The 23,061-nt window shown below is 42.6% G+C and overlaps 1 protein-coding gene across 1 annotated transcript in view; it reads left to right on the forward strand.

The window, feature by feature from the left end:
• The window catches only part of LOC121638341 (protein jagged-1a-like), a 32,227-nt gene extending 10,654 nt beyond the window's left edge, over nucleotides 1-21,573 (forward strand). Inside the window, exons 6-26 of the mRNA XM_041983067.1 lie at nucleotides 37-167; nucleotides 1,610-1,729; nucleotides 2,195-2,308; nucleotides 2,386-2,499; nucleotides 3,364-3,477; nucleotides 4,134-4,180; nucleotides 4,779-4,952; nucleotides 6,617-6,767; nucleotides 10,054-10,218; nucleotides 10,306-10,419; nucleotides 10,492-10,605; nucleotides 12,592-12,705; nucleotides 12,786-12,902; nucleotides 14,464-14,491; nucleotides 14,821-14,906; nucleotides 15,148-15,261; nucleotides 17,524-17,633; nucleotides 18,366-18,596; nucleotides 18,701-18,832; nucleotides 19,045-19,195; nucleotides 20,210-21,573. Of these exons, the coding sequence (XP_041839001.1) occupies nucleotides 37-167; nucleotides 1,610-1,729; nucleotides 2,195-2,308; nucleotides 2,386-2,499; nucleotides 3,364-3,477; nucleotides 4,134-4,180; nucleotides 4,779-4,952; nucleotides 6,617-6,767; nucleotides 10,054-10,218; nucleotides 10,306-10,419; nucleotides 10,492-10,605; nucleotides 12,592-12,705; nucleotides 12,786-12,902; nucleotides 14,464-14,491; nucleotides 14,821-14,906; nucleotides 15,148-15,261; nucleotides 17,524-17,633; nucleotides 18,366-18,596; nucleotides 18,701-18,832; nucleotides 19,045-19,195; nucleotides 20,210-20,724 (2,956 nt within the window). The 3' untranslated portion in view covers nucleotides 20,725-21,573. The remainder of the gene's footprint in view (nucleotides 1-36; nucleotides 168-1,609; nucleotides 1,730-2,194; nucleotides 2,309-2,385; nucleotides 2,500-3,363; nucleotides 3,478-4,133; nucleotides 4,181-4,778; nucleotides 4,953-6,616; nucleotides 6,768-10,053; nucleotides 10,219-10,305; nucleotides 10,420-10,491; nucleotides 10,606-12,591; nucleotides 12,706-12,785; nucleotides 12,903-14,463; nucleotides 14,492-14,820; nucleotides 14,907-15,147; nucleotides 15,262-17,523; nucleotides 17,634-18,365; nucleotides 18,597-18,700; nucleotides 18,833-19,044; nucleotides 19,196-20,209) is intronic.
• The last annotated feature ends 1,488 nt before the right edge of the window (nucleotides 21,574-23,061 follow it).

The raw sequence follows: 23,061 nt of genomic DNA on the forward strand, positions 1-23,061 counted from the left end.
TTTAACATAACTTATCTGTGTGTGTGTGTGTGTCAGGTGTCTGTATGGCTGGCAGGGGGAGTACTGTGACCAGTGTATCCCTCATCCTGGCTGTGTCCACGGCAGCTGTGTGGAGCCCTGGCAATGTCTCTGTGATACCAACTATGGAGGACAGCTGTGTGACAAAGGTACACACTTATAACCACACACACACATGCACATGTCTTTTTATCACTTTACTGGACATTGATTTGTATTGATTGATTTCCTGAATCTTATAATGGTTGCTGCTTGTTGGTCACACGCTGTGACTTCATGTCTTCATAACACCAAACATACTCACATGAGGTCATTTCTGTGGGAGATGTTGTTTCGAGCTCCTCTCAGCCAGTACCACTGAAACCAGAATAAACTGGTTAAAGTCATTTATTGATCAGTGCAGACCTATAGTGATGGGATGTTTGGCTTGTTTCAGAGAGCCGGCTCTTTTGGCTCCCGAACGGCTCTTAATTTAGCATCTTTTTTAGCCCAATAATTTACCTTAACTTCTCAAAAATTATTGAATTGTGTTTCGGAAACCCGTTTGTGTTCAGCATTTTTATGAGAAGCCTTATATTTGTCTCCTTTTAAGCATTTATTCTGATACAAAACCACTTACTTTTGTTTACTATTTCAACAAAAATCTTACAATGCCCAAATGGACAACAAACAGCAAACAAATCCAAAAAACAGAACGAGAACCAAACTCAAGAAAGCAGCATAAATGTCCTCAGTGCACGTTGGCATTCAGAAAAATAAGATGCCACACACTCACTCACATACTCTCCTCAGGGCTGTCTGCTGTCTCACACAGTGTAGTGCCATCAGCAGAGTTAACTATGCGGAGCCAAAACAAAGAAACTGAACTGACTTCAGAGCTTCTTTAGACCCAAGAGCTCAGCGTTCCTGGTACAAGTGCTGCAGAAGTGATCACATGACATAGAAGGACCAAACTGTTCAAAAACCTAACACAGCTCACCTGAATGGATGTCAGATGGAAGCAGGAGCTACAGGGAAGAACAGAAGGTTTAACAGTTCAACCGGCTGAGGGAGGGAGGCGCTCAAAGCATCCAGCCAATCACAGACGGGGAGCCGCACAGCCAGACTGGCAAGTCACCTGTCCGGAATCACACAAGTCTAGTTTGGCAAGTCCAAGTCAGGATCCATTCCTCCCTTTTGTCTTTATGGCTTTCAGACCCTTTAGATCTGCATTTTGGTTGTTATAGCAACGTATCTGTAAAACTTGAAGCCTGAGGAAGCTTTTGCATCCCAGCCTGGAGCAGCATTTTCACTTCGCGTGATGGCATGTCTAAGTTTTAGGGTCAAACATTGAAATTAGGACCAGATCCATGTAGGTCCAAGTTAGGGCCATCTAACTTTGTGTTTAGTCGCTATGCAGAAATCTTTCACTTTACACATTAAATAAATGGAAATGGAGGGTTAAGCATAAGGGACCAAAATTACCAGTTTCCACATCCTTGAATGAAATGTTGTCTGATTAGACAAATAATGGTGGTTTAACTCCTGGAAGACAGAAAATTCTTTTTCTTCTTAAACAGCTGATGGTGATGTTTCTGTTTCCGTCCTGCAGACCTCAACACATGTGGGACACAGCAGCCATGTCTGAACGGAGGGACCTGCAGCAACACGGGGCCGGACAAATACCACTGCTCCTGCCCTGAAGGCTTCTCCGGGGTCAACTGTCAGATAGGTGAGAGGAACGGGGCCCCAGGTTCAATGAGCTGGTCCTGCAGGACTCCCAGGACACACTTCCACCATCCTCTGATGCTCTGCTGAAGCTTCTTCTAAGAGTTTATACATCCAGAGATGAAAGGTTGAGATTACTCTGATAGATTTAGTTTTTATGTCCTCATAAATCGGATGAGGGATCTGTGAGCTTTGGAAGAAAAGTGTGGCAGCTTGATCTTTATCATGTGGCGAGGAGCTGTGGAAAAGTCAGGTCAGAGATCAGTGAGGGTCGGGGGAGGGTTAATACCAACCTGGGAAAGCAGAGAGAGGAAGGATCGTGATATGCATTGCAGCAGTTTGAAGTCATCCCAGACTTTGTTGGGGTGTTTTTTGTGTTCTGTGAGAAACAATATTTGATGCCATTTTCACCCACAACACCTGTAACATGCTATCTGTTGTGTGTGTGTGTGTGTGTGTGTGTGTGCAGCGGACCACGCCTGTCTGTCCAGCCCCTGCTTGAACGGAGGAAGCTGTTCAGAAAGCAGTCTGGGTTTTGAGTGTCACTGTTCACCCGGCTGGACCGGACCGTACTGCTCCATCAGTAAGCCCCTTTAGACCTGGTTTTTGATGATCCTTCAGGGAAGTTTGAGAAACACTGGGACTGTTTTTGTGTCTCAGATGAAGACGAGTGCCTGGTGAACCCCTGCAGTCATGGAGGAACCTGCCAGGATCTGGTCAACGGGTTTAAATGTACCTGCCCTCCTCAGTGGACTGGAAAGACCTGCCTCATCGGTCAGTTGTAATGAGAAGTTGAAGGGAAAGGATTGTACTAAATATGTTTGATTTTCTAAAATTCTGTTTTGAATTGTTCCTGTGTATACTGCTGACTTAAGCTCATGAGCACATAAGAATATGTTTCAGGATCATGATGTTTTGTTAATGAGCTTGTTACCTTATTTTTCAGAAGTCTGCTGTGATAGGTCTGTTGGAATTGAGAGGGTGGGGCCTTGGGTAATAAATAGGAAGTGCTGCCAAGCAGACTGGTTGGACTGCCCAGAGGGATGAAGTTTGTTTGGTGTGCAGAATGGCCAAATAAATTGTGGTTTTTTCCCATACCAAATGAAAATGGATTTATTCTTCCCATGCTCACACATCGTCTTGCCACACTCTCATTATTCTGTACTAGAAACGTGGTTTAACTTTTCATATAAGACTTCTTTTTATTAGGATGTAAAGCATCCGTTCTTAGGATGTTCATTCTTTGTTTTCATGTCAGCGTCAGCTGGTTAAATACATTTAAATATTTTCCTCTGGCATTCCGCCTCCCTCCACATCCTGAGGTTTTTCCTAATCTCCATGAAGAAGGAATGGTCCCCAGATCTTCCCTCTAATCCACTACCAGACATCACCAACATGCTCCACAGCCTTAAACTGTGGCTGCTCCGGTGGTTTGCTGGGTTTATTCTGGGATGCAAACAGATATTTTCTACAGAGACATAATTGTCATCTGCTTGTTCATCAACAGCAGCAGAAGAATCAGCCATTGCCCAGAATTCCCTGAATCATTAATGTACAAAGAAGACAAAACTGAGAGGAACTCGGAAAGCACACTGTGTTGAAACTTGTTGTTTCTTCTCTTGTTTGTTTTGCTTTTAGATGCTAATGAGTGTGATAGCACCCCCTGTGTCCATGCCAACTCTTGTCGAAATCTGATTGGTGGATACTTCTGTGAGTGCCTCACCGGTTGGACAGGCCAGAACTGTGACATCGGTGAGTAAAACCGGCTCTATGACGAGACCGGACAAGGCAGCCCGAGCTGTGGATGCAGCACCAGAATATTTAACCAGTAACAATATCTGTTATCCTTTATACTGAGAAAATGATTTAATTTTTAACTCCAAGAAGAAAGAGATGGAAGGAAAGGGAAGTCAGAAATGTGCTGAGGATGATCTCAGCTTCATTTGAATATCAGGATTAAGCCAAGTATAATCCACTTCAGAGTTTGGAAAGGATTAAAGGATTTAATAGAAACATTTTACGATCACAGATCTTTTCAAGTGTTCCGCTTACAGATGGAAACTGTGTGTGTGTGTGTGTGTGTATATATATATATATATATATACACACACACAGTTTCCATCACACACACAGTTATATATATATATATATATATATATATATATATATATATATAATTTTTTTTAATGAAACCGTGTTGAGCAGGAAAACTTCTCTGTTGTTTCTCTTCCTGCTGATGTCTTCTGTCTACAAGCTTAATGATTTGTTTGTGAAATAAAGTAAAGCAGTAGACTGAGGAACGGAGCTGTGCAATGAACCGTCACGTGAAGCAGCCGGCAGCTTCCCTTCGTGTTTCTGCTCTGACCAAAAGCTTTTTAATGAGCTCATTCTTCCATTTCCTCCTGCAGACGTCAACGACTGTCGCGGCCAGTGTCAGAACGGAGCTGCATGCAAGGTGAGCATCACTTCTCGGTGGGATGGGAATTTGTTTTCAGGTCTTTATGCAGCTCGTATCATTTTCCTGTTACACCTGGAGCTATAAACAATCGATGCCGAGTCGTGTCTCCATGACGACAGTGGATCAGATTACTTCAAACTTTCTTGATCCTCATTCTTTTACTAAATGCCACTTTTCTCTGCTATTGTTTCTCTAACAATGGCTTCTTGTTTACTGATGTGGGCCACATTACACACCAGTAGCAGTATAAGTGTATGTATGTAGATAGATAGATAGATAGATAGATAGATAGATAGATAGATAGATAGATACCCCAACCCCACACCATCACAGGATGTAAATGAAAAAACATTCATTTAATGAGACAAAACATGAAATATCTCAGATTCGTACTGTCTGCAATGAAATTCAAGTCAAACAGAAGAATCACTGTCTTCTTTTCTCTGTACCATCCTGAGTTTATCTGAATGGGTTTGTAAAAACTGCTGAAATGAATGATTCAGAAAAGAGACAAACTCCAAAACTACAGTAAAAAAATCAGAAGAACAATCAAGTTTTGAATGATAATTTTGTCTTGATCACTTTTTTCCTCCAGGACCTGCTAAATGGTTATAAGTGTGTGTGCTCCCCGGGGTTCGGGGGGGATCATTGTGAGAAAGACCTGGACGAATGCGCCAGCGGGCCATGTCTAAACGGTGGACGTTGCCATGACGAAGTAAATGGTTTCCACTGCCTGTGTCCTCCTGGTTTCTCTGGAAGGAATTGTCAGGTGAGGAACGATGCCCTTCCACAAACCACCATTCAAGATATGAAATGATATGAATATTTCTTACACCTGACCTTTCATTCACCATAAGGGCAGGACAAGACCTTCCCTCACGTGTGCACTTTAGAGCTGATTCAGATTTATAAAAGGAAGGCGTGGGACTCTTTTATAAATCTGGAAGTTTTTGTTCGCATCATTTGTTTTCCACGTACGCCCCCTGTAGTCATCTTTGCTACACACAGTTTTATAAATGAGGCCGTGATGATGTCCTACTTGGACCAAACCGAAATATATTCTGCTGTCTGCCGTTATTGAAATGTTGAGAAAATGAATCACTGAAGTTAAAATTTGATTCCTGTTTGTGAAAATATTGTCTCTGAACTGAATTGTGTGGTACTTTCTGTGTCCCTCCTCCTGCTTGATTGGAACTAAACACCCGTGGCCTCATTTATAAAACTGTGTGTAGCAAAGCAAACTACAGGTGGCGTCTGCGGCGCAAAAATGAAATGCTGTGCACTTCAACTTTCAGATTTATAAAAGCGTGCACACGCACGTCCTACACCTGTTTCCATTTATAAATCTGAATCAACTCTAAAGCAGGCTCTGGTGAGGGAGGGAATGTCTTACCACACCCACGTAGTGGCTGTAAAAGGTCAGGTGAACGCCTGTAATACATATTCATCACATCATTTCCATGATGGCTCGGGAGGGAAAAGCAGGAAAGAAGTGAATTTTTTTGGGTGTGAGACAGAGATCCTGATGGACCACGTTGACAAACATAAAAATGTTTAAATGGTGGGCACGGCGTCGGCATTACTGCTGTCATCGCATTGTCAGGAGGCAAGACATGCCAGAGGAGTCGGAACATGCGGCTGGATATCTCTGTCGGTAGAGCATCCCATGCCGGAGACCGATGTGCGATTCCCACGGGGGTGAATCGCTTCGGAGAAAAGCGTCTGCTAAATGACAGTAATTATGCCGGTAATTTAGCCATTTGTTTTAATTTGTTAAATATGTACAGATACGTCTGAAATTGGTAGCAGTTTATTTAGTGTTTAATAATATTTCTTTCTAGTTGCTGGGTGCTCCAGCTGGGTGGGCGGTGCTCCAGCTGGGAGGGCGGTGTTTGTTTTCTGAGCATGCGCTCAGGAGAATTAATATTAAATGTGCGTCTTTATTTATTTCTGCAAACAGCTTTAATATCTAACGTGGTGTGAAAGGTAATAGTGGATTGTGCACAAATGTCTCACATTTCACATCATTTCCTTGATTTTATTCTGGACCGTTGTTGTCGTAGTTCCCTGTTTTTGAATATGCGTATGCCTGGGTCAGTGTTGCGTGGAGATGGGAATATTTTCCCATCAAGTTTGGTTTTTATAAATCCCAAAAGTTGACTTTATTTGGCGCATGCCGGTTTTTGTTCCTATGCCAGTTTTATAAATGAAGCCCCAGGTCTTTTTCAGCTTATAGCAGATTAACATCGTCTCCACTTCAACTGCATTTCAGTGTTTAAAGACATTCATGTTTATTTTGATGTGTAAGTTTTATTAATTTAAGACTTTGATCTGCATTTTGTTGCCATGGATACATGAAACAGGAAAACGATGGGTGTTTTTTTTTTTTCCCCCATTTGAAGATGAATTGTTCTGCGGGTCTTTTCTCTGCAGCTGGATCTGGATTACTGCCTCAGCGGTCCGTGTCAGAATGGGGGTCAGTGTTACAACCTGGCGGCAGACTATGTGTGTAAATGTCCTGAAGACTACGAGGGCAAGAACTGCTCGCATCTGAAGGACCACTGCCGCACCACACCTTGCAAAGGTTTGATTTCCCTCCCTCACTTCATTATCTTGCGTCATAATTACATTGATCTGCTGTTAAATGTCCATTTTTAAATGGTAAATGGTCTGTATTTATACAAACCTTTCATGTACCTGGAATGATACCCAAAGCGCTTTACATCATACATCATACATCACATTCACCCATTCACACACACGTTCACACACTGATGGCAGAAGCTACCATGCAAGGCGCTCGACCACGACCCATCAGGAGCAATTAGGGGTTCTGTGTCTTGCTCAGGGACACCTCAACATGAGCTCAACAGGTGGAGGATCGAACCAGCAACCCTCAGGTTACAAGATGACCGCACTGAGCCACGCCGCCCCATTTTTAATGTACATGAATTTGAAACAACAAACTGTGACACAAAACAACATCATTTTAGTGTCAATTCTCTTTATTTATACAGCTCCAGTTTACAAAAGATCACCTCGGAGTACTTCACAGACAACATGAACAAGTTCTGTTCATGTTGAGTTATAGACAGTTTAGATTCGTGAAACCTTTTAGAAAACTATCTATTTTCTTTAAAAAGACCCAGAATTACATAAAAAGGGCAGAATATTTTCTGTGAGAAGGAAATAAACTGAGCCACTCATGTTACAGTATTGCCAGCTCTCACCTACTAGGAATAAACGACAACCCTGAGGAAAGTTAATGTTCACCAGGCCTCGACAACGTTCCAGGATGAGTACTCGGAGTGTTTACGGACATTTTCAACACCTCCCTGGAGCACATTTCCAGCATGTGTCTGGGCTGCCACCATAATTCTCCCATCACATATTTTAATGCTCTTCCACAGTGATGAGGTGCTTCAACAAGCTGGTAAAGGACCACATCACCTCCATGTGACCCCCTGCATTTGACTTAGACCAGTTCACCACTCCATAAAGGATGCCATGTCCTCTACAATTCACCTAAAAACACACATGCATGGATGCTGCTGACTGACCTCATTCAGCCTTTAATACAATCATCCTCCATGTGCAACTGGCTGATGGACTTCCTCCCCAACAGGCCAGTCAGTGAGGGCGGGGGACATCATCTCCAGCTTTAACAGGGTCCACTGCTGCTTACGCCTTGCAGCTGTGCTGCATCCTCCTCCAACCACATCATAGAGTGTTCAGATGGTACTTCGGTGGTAGGTCTCATCTGAGACGAGGAGAGAAAGCAGCAGGTGGACTGGTGCTGTGAGAAAAACCTGACCCTGGTGTTGGACTAAAATAATAATAAAAAAACATTCAGCTTTACATCAATACTTTAGTCCTTTCCCACTGATCAACCATGACTTATTTGGTATCAATGGATTTCTTGTAATTTTAGAATTTCTGAAAATTAGCGCACAAAAAAAAGTATCACAAAAATGTTGATAACAACTCATCTACCGTCAATTTTAAACAAATCAAATGAAACAGAGAGAATATTCCAACTTTACAACCATAATGAATGACGAATAAGCAGAGTCTGATTATTAGAACAGATTTAACACCTTATGAAAATATCTAACCTTTAAAAGAGCTGTCTTACAATTACTGAATGACTTCAGTCAGTGCAGTAACTAGAAAATAAGGATGAGTGTCGTACATCAGAAAAGTGTTCACCCTGCTTGTAATTAATGCAGAGTAGAATAAGTTCAGTTAAGACAGGAGGTAAGATAAACATGGAGAGAAAACATGTATTTAACCTGATCAATAGTGTTTATGTAGGTCCATCATTAGATTATCAGATATTCACAGAAAATAATAGACTAGTTAAGGAAAACCAACAGGCAGAATCTTGACTTTGATTCAATACCCCATCCTGAGCTGCACAGGGTGGCAGTGGAAAGGAAGAAAAACCCCCTTTAACTAGGAAGGAAAACCTCAGGGAGGGCGGCCATCTGCCTTGACCAGTTGGGGTGGAGAGGACCGCAAAGAGAGACCAACAGGCACCAGACTCAGTGCATCACGAGATGTCCTATGAAGCCTATGGCAGCATAACTAAGGGATGGCTAGACCACTTCTAATTATAAGATTTATCAAAAAGGAAGGTTTTAAGCCTGATTTAAAGACAGAGAGGGAGTCGGCCTCTTAAACCCAAAGTGGAAGCTGGTTCCATAAGTGAAGATATGGAAAGTGAAGGTTGCTTTGAAGGTAATGAGGAGGTTGAGGAGAGGAAAGAAGAGGAACTGAAAGACAGTAAGAGGTTGAACAATGCAAAAGAGTGTCTGCCAGAGGACCCAGGACTATGACCAGAGAAGCTGCTGGTCAAAGAGAAAGGTTCAAACACAAAGATTCTTTTTTTCTGCAAATATAGATAAAGATGCGTGAAGTCTGACCATTTAATTTATTTAACATTTTATACTTATTTATTTTTCTCCACATAGAGGTTAAACTAAGATCATATTTATTATCTTTGTCCTATACCACGGAAAAGATATGCAAGAACTATTGTACAAGGGGCCCACCAAGGTAGTTTGTACATAGACCCCAGAATTCTGTGTACACCCCTGGTCGAGAAAACCAAGGAAACGATCTTTAGCTTTGAAGTAACCAGCCTGGCCACTCATGTAGAGGTGGTCAGCAGCACCAAGTTTCTGAAAGTGCATATAACTGACAGTCTGCTGGTCACAACACGTCCTCACTGGTCTCCCCCCATTTTGACCACTTGCTGTCGAGGCCCTGTAGAGACTGTGCTGACCAACTGCATCTCCATCTGCTTTGGCAGCTCTAGAGCCTTCTCTTCCATCTCTCTTCCTTCCATCCATCCATCCAGAACATTGTACAGAAACACTGTAAACTCAACTTTATTAAAGGCTCCACACGCCCACCATGGTCTGCTCTCCCAGCTGCCCTTTGGGAAGAGATTCTGCAGCACCAAAACAAGGACAGATGGGCTCTGTAATATCGTCATTCCCTATGAAATCAGACTGTTGGGACACCCCCCCAATCGCATATGGCATCTATACACTGTTGTTGGACTGAATAGGAGGTTACTGGACTGTTAAATGTTTCCTGCTTCAGTATGTTATGATACACGTCCAATTTTTTATGTTTTATCCTATATTTATATCCATAAATGTGCATTTTTCTGGAGTCTTTTATTTTAAATTTCCAATGTACAACTACTGCATATACTGAATGAAAATAAAGTGTCTATTGTATTCTATTCTATTCTGTCTAAATCTCATGTGTGTGAAACTAATGAACAAGGTGAATGTTGTAAAATGTGAATCAGAATTAGAGAATCGCTCATTCCAGTTTCTGTAAACCTTCTTCCTCAGTGATTGACAGCTGCACAGTTGCCATGGCATCCAACAGCACAGCAGCCGGGGTGCGTTTGATCATGTCCAATGTGTGTGGCGCCCACGGTCACTGTCGGAGTCACACTGGAGGACAGTTCAGCTGCGAGTGTGAGGAGGGCTTCACCGGAGTGTACTGCCATGAGAGTGAGTGTTTGTCTTCTCAACCTTCTGGTTAAATCTTTAACTCAGGCCTCCATCTAAATACTCACCGTCCTTCCTTCTGTATCTCAGATATAAACGACTGTGAGAGCGCCCCTTGTCTGAACGGAGGAACCTGCATCGATAACATCAGTCGGTATCAGTGTATCTGTGCAGTTGGCTGGGAGGGACCCAGCTGTGAAAAGAGTGAGTGTTCTTCCTCCCTCCTCCTCCTCTTCCAGCAGACATGCTCTGACATTTTGTCGTATCGTCATTCAGACACCGACGACTGCAGCTCCTTCCCCTGCCAAAATCATGGCGTCTGCAATGACCTCATTGGCGACTTCTTCTGTGGATGTAGCGACGGCTGGAAAGGAAAAACCTGCAGCTCAAGTCAGTTTTATCATCGTCTGCTTATGTTAAACCTTTTCAGCTTGTAACTGTTTTGTACCTTCGTCCTTTGCAGATTTGTTTTATTGCAAAAGGTTTTACCTTCTAGTGCATGGGTGTCCCGCTCCGGTCCTCAAGGGCCACAATCCTGCAGGTTTTCATTGTGTCCCTGCTCCAAAACCACCTGCCTCAAATTAATGAGTAATTGTGCAAAACCTAATAGGCTGTTGGATCTATTTAATTTGAGTCAGGTGTGTTGAAGTAGGAAACACTAAAAACCTGCAGGACTGACTTTGGGCATCCCTGAAATAGTGCCTTAGGGGTCATTTTTAGGGTCACTCCTTTTTATCGTTCATATTAATAATACTAAATGTGTCCAGTGCAAAATTTCATTAATATGCTGATGATGCTGTGATTTATTGCACAGCCCCCCGCCAGTTCAGAAACTGGCTTTTAACACAGTTCAGCAAAGCTTTTGTGTTTTAAAACGTTTGCTAAATACAGATAAAAGCAGTCACACTTTTCTTAAATGTCAAGGCCACACCACACAACCTGTCTCCGATCGTCAGCTCACAGGTTCACATAATGAGTTTGTATCATGTTACATATATCTCACTATTTTTACTGATAAAGCTCTTCTTTTATTCCACTTATTCTTCAGCTGGTGAAAAGGTTGAAACTGCAGCTGGTTTCTATTTCAGGATAAAATCCTGTCTTTCTGGTTGCTGCTACCTTGATATCAGTTTCAGATTAAAATGATGTTTTCTTCATGCATGCTTCGTCTCAGTTTGCTGCTCTGGACACTGTGTGTAATGGAGCTCTGACGTTCATCAATAATTTCATCAGTATATTCATTCAATTTTTTCCATTTAAAGAGATCAGGACCTTCTAGTCCTTATTCATGGGATTTTTTTATTAAGGATGCAAACTGTAATTGAACAATGTTTTTCATGCCTGCTGCTGTCTGGAACAAACTGGAGAAGACTTGAAACTTGACCTGGTTTTACTGGATGTGCTAAAGAAAAACCTGGATGATCTGAAGACAGATACATCTGTTTGGAGATGTTCTGTTTGATTTGGGATTTTGATTAGATTTTAATACCTTAAGCAAGGCACACACAAAAAGATTATTGGGCTGTTTTTGGCCTGATTTTCCCCTTCCTCACTAAGGACGGCAAACACCCTATTGAAATCTTGTCAGATTTTCCTGTTGTCTGAGGTGGGTTCAAATTTTGACAATCGGCTCTGAAATGAGTCGTGGTCGACAATCGCAAGTATTAAACTGGTTCAATAGTTACGACCAAAAATCTTCGTGTTTGAGGAAAGTCGACGACTCCAGAGTTGTGACTGTGTGGATGGTGACGCTGAACGGAATGTAGCCAATCAGAGAGCGAGCTGACTGGAGAACAAGGAAAGATATAAAGTCCGTGTTCACGTCATCTCCAGTCTGTTATTTTTGTCAGTTCTGGCTTTTCCTGTTAACAGTAGTCGCAAGACCACCATCGTTACTTCATCAGGTATGTCCTCTGCCATGCTGGGTGTTGTGTTTTCCGGTTGGTGCCATGTTTCTTCTTCATTTTTCTGATTGGTGCCATGTTTCTTCTGCGTTTTTGTTAGATCACGTTTGATCACGCCAGATTTCTGGCTCGGAGGACTAGATTGTAGATCAGTTGCGGGACAGCGTTGTTGTTTGTGTGTTGTTCTATGCTGAGATTATCGGAGCACACCACACACAGTACGATCAAAACTGTTGCCAGATTTTTTTTATATTTAAGTGTGGGGTCTCTAACAGATAAAAAAAAATCTCTTCAGATTAAAAAATCCTAATGTGTGTAGCATCCTTTGGTCAGTTTGTAAATGTTTGTGCTGCTGCTGTCTCGGCCAGGACACTCTTGGAAAACAGATTTTAAAAAGGTTTTCCTGGATAAATATAGAATATGAAATTCACTCCATATTAAGTATTCACAGGAGGATATTTCTTATTTTCAGGGGAGAGTCAGTGTGATGACAGGACATGTAAAAATGGAGGAACCTGCTCTGATGAAGGAGATACCTTCAGGTGTCTGTGCACAGCAGGTTGGGAGGGGTCTACCTGCAGTGTTGGTGAGTGTGACAGCACATTCTTTGTTAGGAGTGTTACCTCTATGAGAATCTGTCAGCTGATGGTTCACTTGGGTTTCCAGCAAAGAACAGCAGCTGTCTCCCGAATCCGTGTGAGAATGGAGGAACCTGTGTGGTGGATGGAAAGTCTTTCAGCTGCATCTGTAAGGAGGGCTGGGAAGGCACCACCTGCAGCCACAGTGAGTCACCGTTCCCTCAGAGTGGAGACATAATGATGGATGGTCGCTGCTGCTTCACACTTGCCACTGGTGTCTCTGGACATCTTAGAGTCCAACAAAACAGAAGAAATATGGAAAAAAAATCTATGCAGATTGTTTGCTAAGAAATGCAGTTTAAGGCTTCTGAGAATCCCTACAAAACAAGCTGGCATTAAATGATGTCTGTAAATGTTTTTTTAAAAAACAACAAAATAACTCGCTGTTATGCTTAAACATGATGCATCACTTTAGTCTGATGCATCATGGCTTAAGCTCATCAAAGTAAACATTTCACATCAAGAGTTCACTGTGATTCAGTCCAACGTCCTGAGTGAGCACTGTGAAGAAATCTCCATCAAAACCAGAACCAGGAAGGAAAACCACCATCAGGTCCAGAACCAGGAAGGAAAACCTTGATCAGGAGCAGAACCAGGAAGGGCAGCTATCTGTCTAGACCGGTTGGGGGTGAAGAGGATAGGAAAGAGGGGTCAACCAGCAGTATAACTAATCCAGGGGTTCCTGCTGAGGAAGAAGAAGAGAAACACAAATGAAAGACAACAGCGATGTCAGATATTTCTACATGGAAAGTAAAGAAAGCAGCTAGGAGCCCAGTGCATCATGGGACATCCCCCAGCAGCCTCGGCCTATAGCAGCAGGACTAAAGGGATGGATAAGGGTCACCAAGCCAGACCTGCTATAAGATTTATCAGAAAGGAAAGTTTGAAGCCCGATCTGTATCTACAGAACAATTTTCCCAGTGATGCGCCCCCTGTAATCGGCTAATCTTGCATCTTACCTGCACTGTGAGCTTTCTCCAGCCAGCAAAAGACAGTCTTATTTTGACCTGTGTTTTCATGATGCATGTTCAAAAAGTGTGTTTATATCCGGTAGCATGTGACGTGAAACTCGACTGCAACGCCATGCGGCATCTCAGATGAAAAAGTTGTATAGTTTGGTTTTTCAGCCATGGGAGGCTACTGGGCAGCAGCACCTCAAGAAATGCTCATTATATCACTGTGCCATCAGTCCGAGTCCGGAATGCAGGGTTTTAAGGTGAAAAGTTACGTAGTGCGTCTTTAAAGGTAGAGAGGGTGTCTGCTTCCCGAAGCCAAACTGGGAGCTGGTTCCACAGAGAGGGTCTGATAACTGTTTTGTACTGATTGTATTGACTTTTCTTATTTGTTAACAAACCTTGACGGTCACATCGGCCAAGTCGAGGTTTTAGTGGGTGGGAAACGAGTGTAGTCAGAAGAGTCAAAGCAGATCCGGGTCTGGTTCTGATAGGAACCAAATCACCACATCCACATCTGAATCCACATCTGGCCCAGGGCCGGAGCTGTTTTGGGCCAGTTTAGGAAGAACAGCACTGTACCAGTTTTGGTCCGTTGCGCCAACAGAAACCAGCCTGGATCTGTTATGTGGATCTGGAACAGAACTTGTATGGGCTCTGGGCCGGATCTGGGCCAAATGGTCAGATTTTTGGACTAAAAGAAAACAGTCTGACTTGTCCTATACGTAATGTTGTCTGTTTGTTTTTCCCCAGATACAGACAACTGCAGTCCTGATCCCTGGTGAGTCGGAGTGAATCATTCCTGCAGTCCCAGCTGGAGTCTGGATTTCAGAGACATAAACCACTGGGGAGCAGAGAAACTCTCTCAGGGTTACTCTCTTGTTATGGTTGCAGCTGTTAAATGAAGACATAAAAGATTGATTCCTCTTTACATATAGATTAAATACACTTCAGTAACACACACTGAATGACTGATGATGATAAACCATCACATCCAACATTCGTTAGAGCTGCTTCTCCCTCACATTTCCACCAAATCAAATCAGAATGACTTGGAGGTTTCCATGCTGCTTCCTGCAGCTGTCAGTAATGACCTTTGTCTTCCTACAGTTACAACAGTGGCACCTGCATAGATGGAGACAACTGGTATCGTTGTGAATGTGCTCCTGGATTTGCTGGACCGGACTGCAGAATCAGTGAGTGTTGACACCATCCTCCATCAATTCTGAACTGCCATCAGACCCACAGAAAATAAACTGAAACCTTCTTCATCTGCTTTAAATTCAGTTCTCAGTCTTTAAACTTCTACTGGAAATGAATTTTTGGAAAAACGTTTGTGTGAAAATGCTGCTAACAAGATAGACTCCCAGGTTTAGAAGAAGGGTTAAATATCCAGAGGATGTACAGAAATAATCAATCACCTCCTGTATCTGTCAGACATCAATGAGTGCCAGTCTTCACCCTGCGCCTTTGGCTCTACCTGCATTGATGAAATCAACGGTTATCGCTGCATCTGTCCTCCAGGAAGAACCAGCCCGCACTGCCAAGAGGGTAAGACCTCCTCTCTGATTTTTAACTGCAGCTCGGTTCATCTCGCAGAGCAGAGGAGTCTGCAGCTCTGTTGCTGAACATTTTATTATCTGTACACCTAAATCTCTGGGTTTTAAAGCCAGCCGCTACTCCACAGCTATTCGAACAGGAAAATGAAGAAACTGATGCTGTGACACTGCAGTATGTTGTAATACACAGCAACAAGTCTTCTCCATGTTCACCTTTTACAGAACTTCCATGGAATGTGATCCAGACATCCGGAAACTAAAAATAGAACAGTGCATAATCCTGTGCAGTCAAAATGGCCACAATAGGTAGAAATGATCATATTTCCTGTATATACTAAATATAAAAACAAGCTCAGGGGAAATTCATGCCATTTTACACTGTGTGCAGAATTATTAGGTAAGTTGTATTTTTGAGGATTAATTTTATTATAGAACAACAACTATGTTCGCAATGAACACAAAAGACTCATAAATATCAAAGCTGAATATTTTTGGAAGTTGGAGTGGGGCTTTTTTAGTTTTAGTATCTTAGGAGGATATCTGTGTGTGCAGGTGACTATTACTGTGCATAATTATTAGGCAACTTAACAAAAACCCAATATATACCCATTTCACTTATTTATTTTCACCAGGGAAACCAATATAACAACTCAAAATTTACAAATATACATTTCTGGCATTCAAAAACAAAACAAAAACAAATCAGTGACCAATATAACCACCTTTCTTTGTGAGGACACTCAAAAGCCTGCCATCCATAGATTCTGTCAGTGTCTTGATCTGTTCACGATCAACATTGCTTGCAGCAGCAACCACAGCCTCCCAGACCCTGTTCAGAGAGGTGTACTGTTTTCCCTCCCTGTAGATCTCACAGTTGATGAAGGACCACAGGTTCTCTATGGGGTTAAGATCAGGTGAACAAGGAGGCCATGTCATTATTTTTTCTTCTTTTAGACCTTTTCTGGCCAGCCACGCAGTGGAGTACTTGGATGCGTGTGATGGAGCTTTGTCCTGCATGAAAATCATGTTTTTCTTGAACGATGCTGACTTCTTCCTGTACCACTGCTTGAAGAAGGTGTCTTCCAGAAACTGGCAGTAGGACTGGGAGTTGAGCTTGACTCCATCCTCAACCCGAAAAGGTCCCACAAGCTCATCTTTGATGATACCAGCCCATACCAGTATCCCACCTCCACCTTGCTGGTGTCTGAGTCGGAGTGGAGCTCTCTGCCCTGTACTGATCCAGCCACTGGCCCATCCATCTGGCCCATCAAGACTCATTCTCATTTCATCAGTCCATAAAACCTTAGAAAAATCAGTCTTATGATATTTCTTGGCCCAGTCTTGACGTTTTATCTTGTGTGTCTTGTTCAGTGGTGGTCGTTTTTCAGCCTTCCTTACCTTGGCCATGTCCCTGAGTATTGCACACCTTGTGCTTCTTGGCACTCCAGTGATGTTGCAGCTCTGAAATATGGCAAAACTGGTGGCCAATGGCATCTTGGCAGCTTCACGCTTGATTTTCCTCAGTTCATTGGCAGTTATTTTGCGCCTTGTTTTTTCAACACACTTCTTGCGACCCTGTTGACTATTTTGAATGAAATGCTTGATTGTTCGATGATCACGCCTCAAAAGCTTGGCAATTTTAAGAGTGCTGCATCCCTCTGCAAGACATCTCACTATTTTTGACTTTTCAGAGTCCGTCAAATCTCTCTTCTGACCCATTTTGCCAAAGCAATGGAAGTTGCCTAATAATTATGCACACCTGATATAGGGTGTTGATGTCATTAGACCACACCCCTTCTCATTACAGAGATGCACATCACCTGATATGCTTAATTGGTAGTAGGCTTTCAAGCCTGTACCGGTTGGCGTAGTAAAACATGAATAAAGAGGATGATGTGATCAAAATACTCATTTGCCTAATAATTCTGCACACAAAGTCAGGAACCAGCAAGGCTTTATGACTTCCTTTGATAAAGTTGTTTAATGTACAGATTTTAAAAAATGATCGCACAGTTTCTGCATGGGTGAACTGGTTTGGATTTGGGTCAGCTGTACTAAAACCCACAGTTAACCCACAGACCTAAAGGTTGAACAGTTTTGAACCGCACATCTGTGGTTGTGGAGAGGCCCTGTGGGTTTATGTCACACAGGCCTGAGGACGTGGAGGTAAACCGGCCTTATGTTACGCATCATTGCAAGCGTTGCTCAGATGTGTCGGAGCTGGCAGCTGACTGAGCTGTGTGGTTCTGTCCAGTGGCAGGAAGGCCGTGTGTCCACGGAGGGGTGGTGGCTCAGGATGGAAGCAGGTGGGACGATGACTGCAACAGCTGCCGATGTCACAGTGGGAGAGTCACCTGCACCAAGGTACGAAGAGATTCCCTCCAGAGCCGTCACAGTCTTTATATTAAGCTGACTGTTCTAAAAAAAACATAAACAAATGTGATTATTCACATAATTAGATATTTTAACCTCTTCTTGACTAACATAACTTTTTTCATTCCTAGGATTACTTTACTAATTCCTAGGACTACTTTTCTTATTACTAGGATTACTTTACTCAATACTAGGACTACTTTATTTATTCCTAAGATTACTTTACTCATTCCTAGGATTACTTACTCATTCCTTTGACTACTTTTTTTATTCCTAGGATTACTTTACTCATTCCTAGAGGACTGCTTTTCTTATTCCTAGGATTACTTTACTCATTCCTTTGACTATTTGTCTTATTGGTAGGATTACTTTACTCATTCCTAGGACTACTTCCATCATTCCTATATGAATTGTGCAGCTATTCTCTGGTTTTTCAATGTAGTTTTCTTTTAGGAAGAGATAACCACTTAAATTTTCCACTGTGTTTCAGGTGGTTACTCTGACAAAGTAAAACATTTTTTGGTACATCATTTTGGACAGGAAGTAGAAAAAATAGGCCTGTACATTTTAGCTGTACATTCAAATAATGGCTTCCAAGTGATGTTGTAGTTTATTTTCCTTTAGCAAAACACCAAAAAATGCACATACAGTTCTGATGCTCACATATTGAAAAGGAAAACTTTGGAGGGTTTAATCTCTTTCACTGACGTTTGTCTCCGACAGCTGTGGTGTGGACCTAGACCTTGTAGCATCCACAGTCAGGCTGGCGGTGCAGAGTGTCCAGTCGGTCAGACTTGTGTTCCCGTCCTCGATGACCGCTGCTTCGTTAAGCCCTGCCACGGCCAAGGAGAGTGCTGGGGCCCTGGCCATCAGGCCCCAGCCTCGTCCAGGTGCCGCCTAGAGAACAGCTGCACCAATGTCACTTTCACCTTTAATAAAGACGTCATGGCAAAGGTAAGCGAATCTGGGTTTCCAACTTCATTAACTTCACACTGTGGCAGATATGCCACCTAAGAATGTATTTGCTGACTTGTTGTTTTGCTGGTCTGGTGTTTCAGAGCGTGACCGTGGAACAGGTTTGTCGTGAGCTCAGGGGCCTCTACACCATAAAGAACCTGTCTTCTGATTCCTTCATTTCAATGACCTGTGAGTCTTCGCTCGGGACCACCAATGAGATCCACGTAGCCATCGTAAGTAACATGTTAGATGAGTGTCAAGATATGAAAAGAAAGAAAGAAAGAAAGAAAGAAAGAAAGAAAGAAAGAACATCTACATTCTGAATGTTTGTTTAGAGGAAAGATTTCATGAACTGATTACTGTGCCACTGTATCCAGCCATAAGACCGTAACAAATCTGGCATCCATGCATACTGACCAGTTTTTGATTTTGTGGACTGTTTCAGACGACAGATGACCACAGAAGAGGCCTGACCTTTGTGAAGGAAATCACAGACCGGATCACAGATGTGGTCAGCAAGAGGAGCGCCAGCAGCAGCATCATTAGCGCCATCACAGAGGTCCGCATCCAGAGACGGCAAAGCCACATCGCCAATGGTGAGCTGCTCACAACAACAAAAAACTGTTAAATCTGTGTGTGAGAAGTTCATTCTTTGGGTTTGTAGTCTTTCCACTTTTCCCAGTGATGTTTCTCATTCCTGCCATGTGATGATGAAAAAAATATAAACTCATGAAATGAAACATTTTTCATATTAGATATGAAATAAGTGCCATTTCTGGCTCAGTTATGGCATTTATCTTCAATTTTAAACATTTCAGATGTTTTATATTACAGTCTGAATTCAGTCCAGAGGCAGAAAGAAACAGCTGGTCTGACAGAATTAAAACACCCTCTTTCCCCCAAACCCCCAACATGTTTCCACGGCTTTAAATCTGCTTGTTTCAGAAATGTAGAAATAACAGAAACTGGTTTTATTAGTAGTAAAACTGTCGACTGCTGAAAGGAGCCAAATAAACCTGATCCATTCTCCTCAAGTTATAGCATGTTCTACAGATGTATCCGTGACTCAGTACATATGTGTGTCCTCATTTAACTTAAATTTAATTAAATTAAATATATTTGATGTCCCTCTACAAATCCAAATTATCTTCTTTTTTTAAGTTCCATTACTGACACCCCCACACCCCCAAAGATGGTTAATCCTAGTACTTTTCCATCTTCATCCTGGTATAAAACATGGTCTAAATGACCCTTTTGCTGCTGCCTCTTGGCCTTGTCGTCAATACAAATGAGAATCGGTTCTCCACCGACTTAAATGAACATGCATGTGAAACACCATCTTGATGGTAAAACTTGTTTTCTAAGGTATGAATATTGGGTCATACAGGTCAGGAAACTAACAAAATATCAGCTTTTCCTCATGTTCTCCTCTCTTCGTGGATCTATACATCATGCTGTCTTGTCTTTACTGCTCAGTCAGATATAAATCAGTGTCATGACCTTACCACCAATATTCACGTTGATTAAAATTCCGTAATTCATATTTTCAAATCCCCTTTGATGGCTGACTGAAAACATTTCTGACCTCCTCTCCTCTCTCTGCTGGCCAGATCTCCTGGTACCGCTGTTGGTTTCGGCTGTGATGGTAGTTTGGGTCTTGGCGGTGGGCTTGGTTCTGCTGTGGTGCTTGAGGAGGCACAAAAAGCACAGCGCCCACACAGGGGTCATCACCCAAGTGTCGTCGTCCCAGCCGCCTGCAGCCGAGGACAACAACGCCCTCCACAACAGCGTCAGCACCGCCAGGGAGCAGCTGAACCACATCAAGAATCCCATTGAGAAAAACATGCCCAGCCACCCCCAGCAGCAGCACCACCTCCTCCTCCTCCATCACCAGCTGTACGAGGACAAGAACTCTGTCAACACCAAGACCAGACAATCGGATTCTGGGAGCCAGATGGATGAAGAGGAGGTGGACAAGAGGTTGTGTAAGACCAGGTTCCCTCTGGCACCACCAGCATACTCTCTGGTAAACTGGGAGGAACTTTCTTCTCCACACTGGACGAACAAGCAGGACAACCGGCAGCTCCAGTCCCACAGTGTCAACAGGGTGGAGTATATTTTATAACCAACGCTGGGCACATGGAAACCTTCAGATTTTTCTGACCCATTTGGGACTTTTTTGTCAATTTTTGTCTTTTTTACCTTTCATTTTGTACAGAATAGAATGGGAAGATTGTTTTTTTTTGTTGGTGTTGTTTAATTTCTGTTTTGAGTGACACTGGTGTGGATGCTCCACTGGTCGGCTGTGGATGTTTCGACAGCAGAGAGCCTGGCGGTCATCGGCAGGATGAAGAACTATCCATGTAGAATGTTTCTGTAAAGAAGTGTAAATATGTTCATCATTGTATATTTGATCTGTTAATTTAATCAAGAACTAAGTATTTCTTCTATTTATGTGGTTAGAGCTGAAGAAAGTTTGAAAGCTGTCAGAATTTCTGATGGAAATAGTTTTAAGGTCTTCTTAAAAGAATAGTTTTAGTGTTTTGGATTTGGGCATTTTTGTGCCTGGGTTAACTGTTTCCCATGTTGGTTCTGAGTGATTTACTTGGAAATGGCAAGGGATGGGGGGCGTACTCAGTGGCTAGAGACAGATTTTGTTGTTGCAGAGTATTTTTATACAAACCAACATGGTAGTTTACAGAGAATGTAACTGTATGTTTACTCATGTAAAGAAAGAAATCTCCTGTGTTCAGCATTTACAGTGTGCCAAACACGTGTGTGTACTCCGACTGTGAGCTTCACCTTGAATGTTTAGTAAGTCCACGAGTTTGTTTTTTAGTTATTTGATGCTAGCAGGGCTAGCAATGAAAGCTGGGTAATTAAAGATGTACCATGAGTTAACACAAACTACTTTTAAGTTTTCTTCCTCCTTATTGGACGGCAGGACCTCCTCGCTGTACGTTTCAGTTTGTCGTCCATCTTGTGGCAATGATGCAGAAAAGGGCGGCAGATGTACGAGCTGCTCGTGAAAATGGCTGGACGGGGAAAAGGCTGGCTTTCATGATTCATTTCATTTTGAAATATTACGCTTGTCTTTAGGGACTTTTTAAAATTTCTTTCTGAACAGCTCAGAGATTTTTCTTGTTGACAGTCTGCAGCATTAATGAGCCTCCAGTGTCACCAAAATAAAAAGGCACTTTTGGGAAATGTTTTTTTTATGATTTTTTTCTTTTTTTCTTTTTTTCTTCTTCGGTCTTTCGGAAATATTCCTAACTGGGAATCCAGAATGAGATTCATACTAAACTTGGATATTCGAGTCGCCTACTGTTAACTCCCATCTCAGACATTTTTTTTAAAGGGGGTTGAAATGAATTAAATGAAAAATTCTTTAATCCCTAAAGAAAACTGCAACATTTTAGTGGGTTTGATTTTTAAATTAAAAACAATAATTAATAAGAAGATGAAGATGACTTGTTTCAGAGGGCGATGGCTGCTGGCAGGAATAATCTTCAGTGTCTTTCTGTCTTACATTGGACTTGACGAAGCCTCACACTGAACAGGCTCTGTTGTTTCTTCACTATGTTGTGTAGAAGATGTGAAGAATTATTTTCAGCAGCTTGTGCAGCATTCTTCGCTGGACAATCAGCTCCAGCAGCTCCAGACTTATCCCCTGCACAGAACCAGAACCAAAGTTATCCCCAGCACAGAACCAGGACCAGAATTATCCCAACACAGAACCAGAGTCATCACCAGTACAGAACCAGGACCAGAATTATCCCAACACAGAACCAGAGTCATCACCAGTACAGAACCAGAACCAGAGTTATCCCCAATACAGAACCAGAACCAGTTATCCCCAGCACAGGATCAAAACCAGAGTTATCCCCAACACAGAACCAGAGTCATCACCAGTACAGAACCAGGACCAGAATTATCCCAACACAGAACCAGAGTCATCACCAGTACAGAACCAGGACCAGAATTATCCCAACACAGAACCAGAGTCATCACCAGTACAGAACCAGAACCAGAGTTATCCCCAATACAGAACCAGAACCAGTTATCCCCAGCACAGGATCAAAACCAGAGTTATCCCCAACACAGAACCAGAGTCATCACCAGTACAGAACCAGAACCAGAGTTATCCCCAGTACAGAACCAGAACCAGACTTATCTCCAGTATAGAACCAGAGTTATCCCCAGTACAGAACCAGAACCAGAGTTATCCCCAGTACAGAACCAGAACCAGAGTTATCCCCAGTACAGAACCAGAACTAGTTATCTCCAGTACAGGACCAGAACCAGTTATCCCCAGCAAAGTACCAGAACTAGAGTTATCCCCACCACAGAACCAGAACCAGAGTTATTCCCACCACAGAACCAGCCACCCTGCTCAGGTTGTTCATTCTCTGGTTCTGATGCCGCTGTCCCAGCTGATGCTGCAATGCTGACTGCACTTTCC

The sequence above is a fragment of the Melanotaenia boesemani genome, chromosome 4 (genome assembly GCF_017639745.1).
Source record: "Melanotaenia boesemani isolate fMelBoe1 chromosome 4, fMelBoe1.pri, whole genome shotgun sequence".
NCBI classification, from domain to species: domain Eukaryota; kingdom Metazoa; phylum Chordata; class Actinopteri; order Atheriniformes; family Melanotaeniidae; genus Melanotaenia; species Melanotaenia boesemani.